This window comes from Lepisosteus oculatus, chromosome 4, assembly GCF_040954835.1.
Source record: "Lepisosteus oculatus isolate fLepOcu1 chromosome 4, fLepOcu1.hap2, whole genome shotgun sequence".
Classification (NCBI taxonomy): Eukaryota; Metazoa; Chordata; class Actinopteri; order Semionotiformes; family Lepisosteidae; genus Lepisosteus; species Lepisosteus oculatus.
Window position 1 is genome coordinate 24,242,938 of NC_090699.1, and position 12,635 is coordinate 24,255,572.

General features: G+C 36.1%; 1 protein-coding gene and 1 long non-coding RNA gene across 4 annotated transcripts in view; one reads left to right on the forward strand and one right to left on the reverse strand.

Moving 5' to 3' along the window:
* LOC102691477 (kinase non-catalytic C-lobe domain-containing protein 1) overlaps positions 1-2,926 on the reverse strand; it is a 38,723-nt gene extending 35,797 nt beyond the window's left edge. For 2 of the 3 annotated variants that reach the window (XM_015347070.2, XM_015347069.2), the window contains exon 1: positions 2,240-2,923. In XM_015347070.2, coding sequence (XP_015202556.2) covers positions 2,240-2,341 — 102 coding nt within the window. In that variant the 5' untranslated portion in view covers positions 2,342-2,923. Of the gene's footprint in view, positions 1-2,239 lie in introns of all 3 variants that reach the window. The other variant, XM_069188972.1, reaches the window with a different exon arrangement.
* On the forward strand, positions 1,513-9,232 carry LOC138238408 (uncharacterized). The gene is made up of 4 exons (XR_011189426.1): positions 1,513-1,663; positions 2,455-2,550; positions 5,386-5,492; positions 9,150-9,232. It is a non-coding gene; the product is annotated as an uncharacterized lncRNA (long non-coding RNA).
* Positions 9,233-12,635: the final 3,403 nt, after the last annotated feature.

The window sequence follows — 12,635 nt, forward strand, 5'->3', positions numbered from 1 at the left end:
CAAGTACTTTATTACTATGCCTCTTGATTCCAGAAACAATGAATGCTTTTGAAGACAACAGTTATCCCTTTGTGCAGTGCACAGTCTGCGGAGGTGGACATTAATTCTATATCTCTGCCAACAATTAATCTCATGGATTTTCACTAGCAAGCAGATGAAAAAAAAAGTTTACAAAAGTTTTTGCATTAACATATTTGCTCTTCCTGTTCAAAGTTCAAAATAGTGAGGGTAGTTTCACAGAAAGTATGACCTTTTTATATTCTCCCAACCTCTATCATTCATTGGAGACTGATCACTAACATTAGTCTGATATACAGTATAACATACTAACTTTTACATTTTATATAGCAAATTAATTAGGATTTTTAGAATACTAAACTTACCTGATTAATATCCTGTACAATAGAACATCTATAAAATATCCTTAACTTCCTGAAAGTTTGAGTTATGCCATATGAAAATCTTTAAAATCATTATTCACCACAACTAACAAAAGTTCATTATTTCCCACAAGCAACATCTTTGTCAGAATACTATTAAAAAAGAACTACTATAAAACAGACATCCACTGTTGGTTGTCCAAGAAAGAACAAATATGCTAGTCAGTATTGCTACTAATTTTCCTGTTATATTCTCCTTCTGATTTATGAAGCGATCACTGTGTATGAATGTTCATTAAAATAATCAGACAACGAATAGAAGAACTCAAGTCTGGTCTGTTCTGTCTTTTAGATAAAGTACAACTTTGAAACTTAAGACTAAGGTTTACTGCAGCTGCAACCACCCATAAATAGAATGACATATTCTCTTGAGAATGCAGAAGAAAAAAGAAAAAGTTTGCCTAAGCAAGTGAATTTGCCAGCCTACATGAATTATCTACTCATTCTGTAATTTTTTAATGAACCTATTTGCCCCCGAAAACCAGACAGTAGCGGCAATGAGCCCTTTGGCACATCGTCCCAAAGCAATCTGTCACTAAATCAAGACTGATCTATTGCTCCTATTGTAGTTTGTTCCTGGAAGGTAGAGCCTAATGTCTTTTTCCAATAAAAATTGATATTGGAAGTTCTGTGCTTTTTAAATAAATACTAAATTGCAGATAGAAGACTATTTAGGAAGGCCATGGGTTCGAATACACATCAGTTACTGACAGGTCAGTTTGGCATTTAACCTGTTTCTTTCAGAATATTTCATATATAGTTTTTGTAAATAAATGATGGAATTCTAGCTATCACATGTACAAAGGCTCAGCTGCCCCAGTAAGCGCATGATTTTGCAATATTCATCCAAAGTCTTCCAAGAGCCTAATCAAAGTTTTATATAACTGTCAAGATACAGGTGATGTAGTCCATTTGGCTTCTTACATTAAAATAACATTTTCTATGAGTTTACATCTACATCACATAAGGTTAAACTACACACGCGAATTCCGTCACAACCCTGCCTTATTAGAACAGCACTTATTTGTACTATATTATAACTGATATAACGAACGTAGGAAACTACCAACATTCAAGCTATGCGCTTCAGTGACCTTTAAGAGTGACGTGTTGATATTTCAGCCTTTAATAGGTTGTCAAACTCTTACTGGCTTTATCTCCCTAGAGGTAAAGTAATTCAACTTCCAGAAAGTGACCAGGGAAAGGGATAAACGAACTCACTAGTAAGCACATTCTAATTTGATCAGTATACAAACATATATACAGCAGATACTCTACTGTACTGAGCTATCATAAGTAATTAATTTTCGATGTTACAGGAGAAGTCGCAAAGGAAAATGTCTTCCTCCATCACAATCTGCAAAGCCAAAACCAATAGCGGGGTCGACAAAAATATCTGGTCCATTCAGTGGTCAGTGATATTTTCAGGCCCTTAGTTCAACTGTCATTTGCCATTTATCAAATGTCACTCAAAGACAACAGCTGTTTAAAATGCGTAACAAGTTGTTAATATTTATCGATGTATTTTCTATTAAAATCAGGAGACATGCTGTACATGTTCATAGCGGCTTTGCAAACATGTTCGCATTAGGTGATCTGGTAAACAAAAACTGACGTGGCAAAATAAAATACGACATAGTAAAAGCGGCTTTGAAGACTATGCAACACTAAAATGTGTCTTACATTCTTTATTGTTGCAGGGACGTTGAATGCGAAAGCCACTGATAAAAAAATACTGTCCATTTACGGGCAATGTTATAGTTACTAGGCAACAGTTTATAAATTATTTTTGGTCTCACCTCATCTTCTAATACTGTAGGTAGGGGTTCAAATTCATAATATTCCTCCTCTTCGTCCTCTTCTTCATAATATACGGCTACTGCAGTTTCAAACGTCCCCATTTCTTTTAAAGTCTACAACGTGAACTATATGCGAGCACATTCACTTGCAGCCATGCTGCAATGCCACAGTATCCTAATCCAGAATAGCTACTTTGTTCTTTCCTTTTTCCTAGCAACACTACCAGGTGGGGAGCGATCATATGCCTTAGTGGAAGAAAAGATACCGACAGAGAATACTTCTTACAGCATTCGTGCCGGACTTCCACAAGGTGAAACTGAACATTAAAAAAACGCAGTGGTTTTAATTTGCATTCTTCCCCATTTTTCGATTTAGCTAATGGTAACAGTAATGACGATAATAATTTATTTTTACATTACCAAAGGCTACCAGAGTTTTCTAAGTGCATATGCTGCCATGACAACGACCGCCGCACCTCTTTAGAAACAAGCGACATAGTTGAATCGGACTCTGCGGTTTTTAACTCCTCCCTATAATTGTGAGGAAACACAAGCACATATTGATAAAACAAGTCATTCTCTTCTGCTACATCTCAGCAACGGAGCCGCCTTCCAGTTTTCAGTACAAATTATGCAGTTTTATAACAGGAGAAATCATAGTTGTTAGATACAGTACAAGTAAAATGATTATGTTTACACCGTGCGCATAGGTATGTAGAACTACGGGGACTGCAGTCCGCAGAAAGATTTGCTTTGGGCTGGAAAGGCTTGCTTCATTATAAAGCTGATAAAGCGTAGGCGAAAATAGCGCCTGCAACTGGTATCCTGATGAACAACGCAGTTCAAGCACGGCCCGAAAACGTTGCTTGTTCAGCCTTCCCGCACCTTTATAATAATTATAACAATAGTATCATTTTAGTTATTAGTAACAACTGAATTGATAATATCAGATATTTAAAAGAAGGACGTTTCAAACGGTTGGCAATTCTGATTTGGAGAAAACAATGACAAAGATAGCATGCTTAAAAAACAAGTTTATTTTACAAGCACTTATTATCTCTCTTCTATGTAGGTCCTCGTGTTTTTCAGTGTTGGAGAACTACAAACGCCGCATACCTGTAGATAATGACATCAGGCAAAGCTAGTGGAACCTTCCCTCCTGCCTGAGCGGCTGTGATTCTTTCCCTCCAAACTTTTCTGTACCGGGAGAAAGGTACTGAGGTGAAGGCTTGACATGAAAAAAAAAAACATATAGAAATGAGTGATTTGCCATATACTGTATTTCAGTTGAACATTACAGGTGACGGAATTGCTTTATGCTTACGTAAACCGACAACAGATTACGTTCATGTGAAAGGTTATAAGAGCATAATCAGTAATTATAGGTGATTCTTTTAATTAACTTAAGATAGTGTTGAGAAAACATTATGCGCACATCAAATCTGAGTCGAGTGAAATCAAATTGGATTACCAAGAAGTTGAAACCGGGAAGTTACGGGTGCCAGAGCAAAGTTCGCCGTGTCCTGTGGTCCACTCACCTAAATACGCAAAACATAGTGAGTCACGATGCACTGAGTATCCGTATTCTGAAGAATCTACAGGGCCAAGCATTCTGCACATAGCAGAAATGTTTAAGTTATTATGTGACAAATATTCAAATTTTACTTACTGCATTGAAACATATTATAATGATGGAGTACATTTAAAGACAATACATTTCATAAGAGGGAAAATGAAATCTGTTGCAAATATTTACAGTACAGTACAATACTTTTTTTAATTTGTGCTGGAATACATTTAATATGAAACACCCAGGCCCGGGTCAGTTTAAAGGTAACTTAACATTACAGTTTTCAAATGAGTGGTGATTCAGAATATCTTTATTTTTCTTGATGAAATTCACTACCTCTTTGTATTGTAGATTCATCCAGTGAAACTATGAGTGGCTTTGTGACACAAGCTGGTCAAAACAGATAAAAAATACATGAAATAAAAAAAAAATGTTTAGTACATCTGTATTTTTAAATAAACAGTTTATAACGGATAAGTAATAGGTTTATTCCATGCTGAAAAAAGAAGAAAGAAAACACAACGTTTAGGCCGTGGAGCCTTCTTTAGGTGACACCTGAAAAAGGCTCCACGGCCAAAACGTTGTGTTTTCTTTCTTTTGTCAGCATGGAATAAACCTCTTACTTGTTCCTTTGCAGCCTATGCATGCTGACGCAGCTCCCCACCTGAACTACTACAGTTAATAATGTATTTCTTGTATTTATGTAGCACTTTGCATACCAAAAAGATCTCAAAGTGAGGACCTTAGTTTCATGTCTCTTCTGAAAAACAGCACCTCTTACCATATATTGACACTTGTCACCATACTGGTCCATTGGTTAGGATATTCTGGTCTGGAGTGAAGAGTGCCACCAACTGCTCCACCAACAGCACTGTTTCCATAAGGTCTCCCATCCCAATACTGACTAGTTCCTCCCTCATTTCGTTTCTGAAATCTGATAACATAAGGGTACAAAAGGTTATCCCGGCTGTATCTTCATAAACGTACTGTAAATGCCACCTTTTAAGATGCATCGAATGCTTAATTAAAGAAATATGTATATGCGCTCACTGTCACTGTCACTCATTGAAACCTGAAGTTTTAAATCTGAAGACCAGATGTGCATCTGTTTTGAATTAGTGCGGCATAATGGCACATTGTGTGAATCCACCTGTCTGTTATTTTTTATTTTATGGAAATGTCATGTCACCTTAAATAGTGCTGTATAGAGGTTATATGACAATGATGCCTTTCTGGTTACTCAAGCTGTCCATCAGGCTATGGTAGTGGCAATGCTAGGGGTATAGATGCTGAGGAATAGATAGTCCTTAAATGATGAGAATTTCTCTTATGATGTGGTGAAGTAAGTAAATCTCTTCCAAAGTATCATTTATTAGTGTTGCTTTGTGGTAGGTTCCCCTCAACTGGTAGTGTGCCATAGAGGAACCTACTCATATTAACTGCTGGAATTATGGGAAATCTTTGAGCTGTGGCTGAGACTAGACCAACCCTGCTGTAATAAAATCACTGTCCCTCGCTAATGTGGTCCACAACCTACTGACCAATCTGATTTCCAATTTTCTCTAAACCTTAACAGGGTTCCTTTTGCCTGCATTAGCAGCTGAAGTAGATCCTTCCATCCTGAGATGCCTCTTTTGTTCCAGTGGAGAAAAGCACCTTGGAGAGCGAGCTCACCTGTGGCAGGTAAATCCAGTATTCTGTTCTTTAAGGGGTTGGAAATAGCATTATGGTACACCTGTATTGTAGTTATTAATCACTGAGGCCAGTCTTCATTGCCTTAATGAAGGAAAAGGCAAATGTTCAGCATCCTCTTTAGAGTGAATAAAAATGTAAAAATAAATGCTGTTCTTGTGACCTCTTTCTGAGAAGATGAAATAAAGTTACTTTGATTTCTCAGTTGAGCTACCAGTTCTGATAGAATTAAAATGCGTAACATGTTCTAAAGGCACTGAAGGACAAGGTCTTCTCAGTCCTTGTTCATGATGACACAAACTAGTCTGGTCTGCCTGGTGAATGAACGTTTGCCCCCAGTGGAATTTTGGTGGTTAAACGTGTTAGAATAGTACTGGCACCACATTTTGAGTTACTTCAGGCATACTAATTTGAAACTCTCCTTCAAACATGACATGTATAACAATTTAAATCAACATTATTGTGTATTGTTTTAGCAATTTTGGAGCAGATTTTGCTGGCAGATCTTCAAAATTAATTTAAAATGTGCTAACAAAAAATATAAAAATATAAAATGCAAAACAATTAGCTTCTCTAATCTGAAAAATGCACAGTTAATAGTGCAAACAAAAATAATTTCATCATTGTGTTTCCCACATTATTCATTAGTGATGAGTAAAGACAATTTCAATATAGCCATGAACCTTTTAAAGGAATGGCTAATGCCATATTAATTGCATGTTGATTTTGTGAAGTAGAAAACTGCTCATTAGAGATTGCATTAGCACAGTTTGATGGTAATTTATAGTTTTGTGCATTGTGGTAGAATACTAAGCAATCTTGTTGAGCAGAGAAAACATAGTGGACCATAAATAAACAAATAAATTACTCCTGACAGATGCAAGCAACTGACTGCAACAATTGTGTTGTAACAATGTTGCCCGAGTAACATATTTCAAATACGTCATTTTTTACAGCTTTGACAGTTTACAGCTGGAGGCCCATAGAGAGTTCAGCTACTCATGTTGGTTGCCTGTATTCCTTAGTAAGAAATCTTACAGCTGCTAACACAGATTTTAAAAATGTGTGATCATCCACTAGTATATTATGAATCTTTTGTGAATTCCGTTTTTGACCTCTCGCCGTGACATTCTTATAGAGATCAGCTCATAATACAGTATCTTTCTCTTCTTAGCTTCTGTTTAAATACCTGCCAATTCTTTTTTTTACACTTACATTCACAAATGAACCATTGTTCTCTAAAGATGCATCAAAAATGTCTTGATAAAAAATGATAAAATACTCAACACTGCACAACGTAATTCAGGTGGGTAGCTGCGTCAGCACGCATTGGCTGCAAAGGAACAAGTAATAGGTTTATTCCATGTTGAAAAGAGAAGAAAGAAAACACAACTTTTGAGTGCTCACACCTGAAGAAGGCTCCATGGCCGAAACATTGTGTTTTCTTTCTTCTCTTTTCAGCATGGAAAAAACCTATAACATAATTCATACAGCATTTTGCCTAGGGTGTTAAAAACATCTACTGTATAAGACATACAGCAAAGATATCTCCCCATTAAAGTTACTCTACACAAATTAATTTTACAGTAAGGTGAATGACACAAATATTTTCAAAGTAAAAACCTAAAAAATTATTTTGAATATAAAAAGCCATATGTATGCTTTAATCAGCACGGTAATATATATAGAATCAGAAGTGTAATAATAAAAGGAAAAAAATGAAAACAGATTAAAGGTGTTTTTATTTATGTTGTGTTTTGCCTGTAACTCATGGGCTATTAGTTTTTTGTTCATAGTTCTGTATTATATATACTGCTTATAATGAATATTGGTGTATATACTTGATGTAGCGTTTATTGTTGTATACCTTTTCCTTTGAAATTGATTTTGATATTGGATAATTTGTTACACATTACACCTAGTTGGTGTTAAGTGCTTCTCACAAATTCTACTGAGCTTTCCTTTGCTGTGTGATCTTAACACTGTCACGAGAAATATAAAAGAACAGGTCATGATATAACCCTCACAGACTGGCAGCACTAACCTGAGGTGAGTCTATTAAGGTGTTTAGATCAGCAATGAACACTCAACATGGGAGACAAGACAGGTGAAAGAGATGCAGCCTCCAAAATATTGTGACTGCAGAAAATTTGGTAGTCGAGCCAAAAAAGGTGACATGAGCCAAAACAGTTGACTAATCGAGCAGGTGTATTCTTCATTTGGCCTATGAAATTAATGAATAATGCATCTTCTAAGATGGTTTGTACAATGACTATTTTTTCTTTTAGACAATAAAATTCAAACCTTTTATACCAACATATTTTAACATATATACAGTACCTTTCAAACGTATTCAGACCATCCCTACATTGTCCCATATTGTAAGATTACAAAATTATGCTTACATTTTTTTATAACAATCAAACTAAAGATTTCGAAGGATAAGGTAGGTTACAGTAAATGTCAGCAAAAACTAAAACATGTTGATTGCATAAGCCTATAGACCTGTGATTTTTTTAAAGTCGAATTTATGTTCCAGTTTTAGATCTGAAGCAGGTTTTCCTCTAAGATTTACCAGTACCTTGCCCTATCTATGTTCCTATCAGTCTTGACAAGCTTCCCAGTCCCTGCTGTTGAGAAGCAGAACTATAACATAATGCTGCCACCTCCATGTTTGACAGCAGGGAGGGTGTTGATAGAGTGATGCACTCTGCTGGGTTGCATTTAGACCAAAAAATGTGCTGCATGTTTGCAAATGTAATCTCTGTGCTTTGTTTCAAACTCCATGGGGTATAATATTTTTTTCACTCTGCTATGCGGGCCAGCTTTGTGGACTGACAGGGAAATTGTTGATTCATGCACATTTTCTCCCATCTCAGCCATTGAACTTTTTCTACTGTATATCACCATTGAAGACACAACTGCAGATCTGCTTAGATTACGCCATAACTAGTTTTCTGTTTTCCTGTTCAGAGAGACAGCCCAATCTATGCAGACCTTTTTACTTCTCCTGATTTGGCCTTTATACAAATTTATCCCTGAATTGTTTTGATAGCGTTTTGGTCTCCATGGACCAGTCTTTGACTGGAATTCACTACCTGAATGAGGGAACATACAGAGATAATAGTATTTATCATAAGAATCACTATTATTGTACATGGAGAGAGACTACTCAACTAATTGTGCGGCTTGTTAAATTTTGAATGCCTAAATCAATTTAGGTTTTTCACAGCAGGGTGGCCTGACCTATGCTTTCACTTCTATATATTATATCCGTTTCTGCCTCCTCAGGCCACTGTGAAGCTGAATTGAATAATTGAAAGTGATATGATGTTGCAATTATCTATATCTATATCTCTTTTAGTTTTTTACTTTAAACGTGTGGAGTGGGTTGCATACAATATATATATGTGTATATAACAAATATTGCTACATCAGTGTGTCATGACTGCAAGCCTTAAAGCAACAAAATGTTAAAAATGTGCAGGAGAATTGTGAATACTATGCAAGGCACTGTATATACTGTACTTTGTTTAAAGGCATGAACACTTATGTGCAATTCTAAATAACACATTTAAGAAGGAGTGCTAGATCTTTACAAATCTATGTATGCCATATTCTGTTCTAATTCCATTTATGTTTTTACAGATGCTGACTTTTACAGGTGCCTCTTATATGCTGACATTATCCAAGAACATTTTACTTTTGAAGAAGCAATGAAAAGCACCTGCTGTACAAGTTTTTAATTTTATGTACATATTCTGCAGTGGGGAATAAAATGCCGCTCTCTTTATCTGTAAGAAACAGTTTAAGGATTGTATATCTAGAACCTGAACCATTTTAATTGCATGCTAAACATTTAAATACACTGAATAACTTAGACATCTAACATTTATTTAATAATGATACATTGGACCATGGCTTGAGTACAAAGTACCTATTAAAGTGATGAATGTGAATAAATAAAGGAACAAAGCATCAGGGAGCTTACCTAATCAAATATTAGTTTACAGTACATATCTTAGGTAACATTTCAACCAATATGTTATTTCCACTGTGTATCATGCTCAAGAGTGGAATGGAAAGTCAAAGTCTTCTTGTACATTATGTTTTTCTCTTTATAATTAGCCTGTTTATTATATAGAAGGAAATGTTAATTGTTGTTCTGCGGTATCAGCAAAAGCTTTTTTACAAATAGTTCTAGGTTTTATGTATTGGAATTAGTTAATCTATAATCACCATTTTCTAAATAAACCTGTCTATTGTATGAGACATTAATTGTTGTTGCATGGTCACAATGTAACCTCGGAAAAGTTTCTGTGATTGTCTACAATATGAATATGTTTAGTTAAAAAAGTCATTTTTGGCAAATATTCTTCTACAGTGTTATCTTAGGTCTATAGGAATTTGGCATCTTGGAATGTGATTTAGTCTAATCTCCAGTACAACTGTAGTTTGGTACAGTTTTATACAGTAACCTTGGGAACATGCTAGCACCTGAAAAAAAAGGCCAATGACTGTGTTTCTTTCTTAGGGAAGCATGTGCAGACAGCCTAACATCCTCTGGTTGTTGCGTGATGTGATCTGATCGCTGTCAGAATGAGCCAGAAAGGCTCCAGAGGTGGAATGCCAGTGGTCTCATATGCCAGGTGAACGGTACCCACAATCAAATAAGACAGCCCATGCCTGGAGAGGGCAGAGCCAGGAGTTGACAGGGCAGTGTGTTGGATGTATATACTCAATGCCAGGATGGGGAGACATACTTGTGGTGACAGGTCAGCATGAAAAGCTGCACACGGTCATCAGAATGTTGGCAGTGCAATCAGCTAATAGAGATGGAGGGGCAGAGGCAGTACTGGGCAAGAAAGTGGCTGCAGGGAGGCCCATTACAGGCCAGATTTAAAAATACTGGAGATGTCCCTCAAGGCAGCAGATGCAAAACTAATCACTGTGGTGGACAGAGTGGAGACCCAGGTTAAGAGTGAGCTTGCAGGTGACCACAGGAAAAATAAAAAAAAACAGTAGATCCAGAATTGATTGTAAACAACCAACCATTCTTGGGATCAAAAAAGTGCATACCGTAGTAAACCCCCTTGATCCAAGTGGATTATTTCTTCATGCTGGAGTGCATCTACTTCTTGATCACAGCAATTGGAACTGCACAGGGTGGTGACAAGAGGCACTGTACAGTAGAAAGTGCCATTCTTGACATAAGAAGTTAAATTGAGGTCCTGACTACTTGGTCATTAAGCATCCCATGGCACTCCTTGTAGGAGAAAGGCTGTTAACCCACTGAACTGGCTGAATTTCTCTCTGGACCTGTGCAGTCTGGCCTCCTACAGTTCCTCTTAATTAATCAGGTGAAGCAAATTTTCACTTCTACTGCCTAGTGTCATCTCCTACATGTGAAGCCTTTGGGATGAAAAAATGCTATATAAATGCAACTAATTACTGATTAGTAAAGAAAGATACAAGTGTAAGTACAACCTGAAAATAGAAAAGTATTAATTAGTGTGACATATAAAACAGCAAAAACCCAGAAGAGGTTATAACCATCCTCCCACCCCCATGTCCCTACCACCAAAAATGTATTCTGTGAAGGAAGAACATTGGGAGTGTAATTTACAACATTTCAAAGATAACACAAACAATTCTGGCAGAATGATTATTGCTGCAAATATATAGAAAGCTGGAGAAGCATCTTCTTGAGAGAGCTTCTACATCTTTCATGTCAGCAGAGAATTAAAATCGCGGATGCAGGCTTCAAGCCTAGTGAATAAACCTAAATATTCACTGAGCTTGCTGGAATGCTTTCAAGTCAATAAAGTCTGTATATCAAGCAGACACGTAAAGCAGAAAACATATATTATGCACCTTTCTTGTCTAAAGAGCAATAAAAGCAAACTGTTTAGGGACCGTTTAAAGAAAAGCATGTGTACACTTTTTATTATGAAAAGAATCATTTTTGTTTACTGTAAGTCTTTCTATAGCTCGTCTTGACGTAACTATTTCTGACTATTTGTAATGGACAATTTCATTAAAATGATTGTATTACCACCATCCCCTTTTCTCAGAAACATAACTAAAAAAATATTGCACTCAGGCCACTAGGTGGCAGTGCCTTCCCTCATAGCAAAAATGTGAAGCACAAAGTTAAATATCTTTGGAAATTTTCTATCGTTTCTTTTCACATTCTCCGTGGTTGTATTTAATGACCTACTTAATGTTTACAACGCTTTTTGGATTTTTATTTTATTATTTCAGAAGCGTTTGCCAACCTTCTCCCCACCTGTCTTTCGACATTTCATAAATCGAAATGTAGATGCTTTACTTTTATCTTGCTATGCTCTGCTGGTTCTTCCTTAATTTGAATAAATGACGGATCATCGTGCAGAGTTCTGCATCCCTTACTCTGACAGATTTTTTTTGCAATATTTTGCTGTGCAAGAATTACAAAGCATTGGACAATCTGAAACTCAGGACAAAAATCCTTACGTTCTCCCTTTCCTCCACATTTGTATCTACATATATTACCTTCCTTGTGCTTTTAATGTCATTTTATAATTTGACCATGAACATCACTCTGCTCTGGGTTTTAACATAGAAAATGAAGAACTGTCTTCTGGTACCTTATTGTCGAACAATTAAGAAGCACAGCTGACAAACAGGTCAAGTTGAATTCTTGGCACTCAACTAGGAGTTGATAAAAAAATATTAAAAACAAATCTTCTGTAAAAAAATTGTTTTTCACATAGATTTTAGTAAATCCAGTGGCGTTAATCTTTATTTACTTTTTGAATTAACAGAAATATAATTAAAAGGATTTTCAACAAATTTAGACAGCATTTTTTATGACAGACTATGATGTATGATATATTATGCTGTACCTGAAGTATTTCAAAGGTTATACATCTTACTTTACATTTGTGTATTGTACATACTGTAGGCAGAACTTTGAAGAACTCTGAATCTGACACTGGAGCACAATTATAATGGACTGTTTTGAAAGGTGTACCTAGTAAGATAGACTGTAGTTCAGCCCTTTTTGTGCTTCTCAAGAATCCCCTGTAGGCACTTAGTTAATATTCAGTATAAACACAATTATATTTTAAATGACTGCATTAAAGAGAGGTG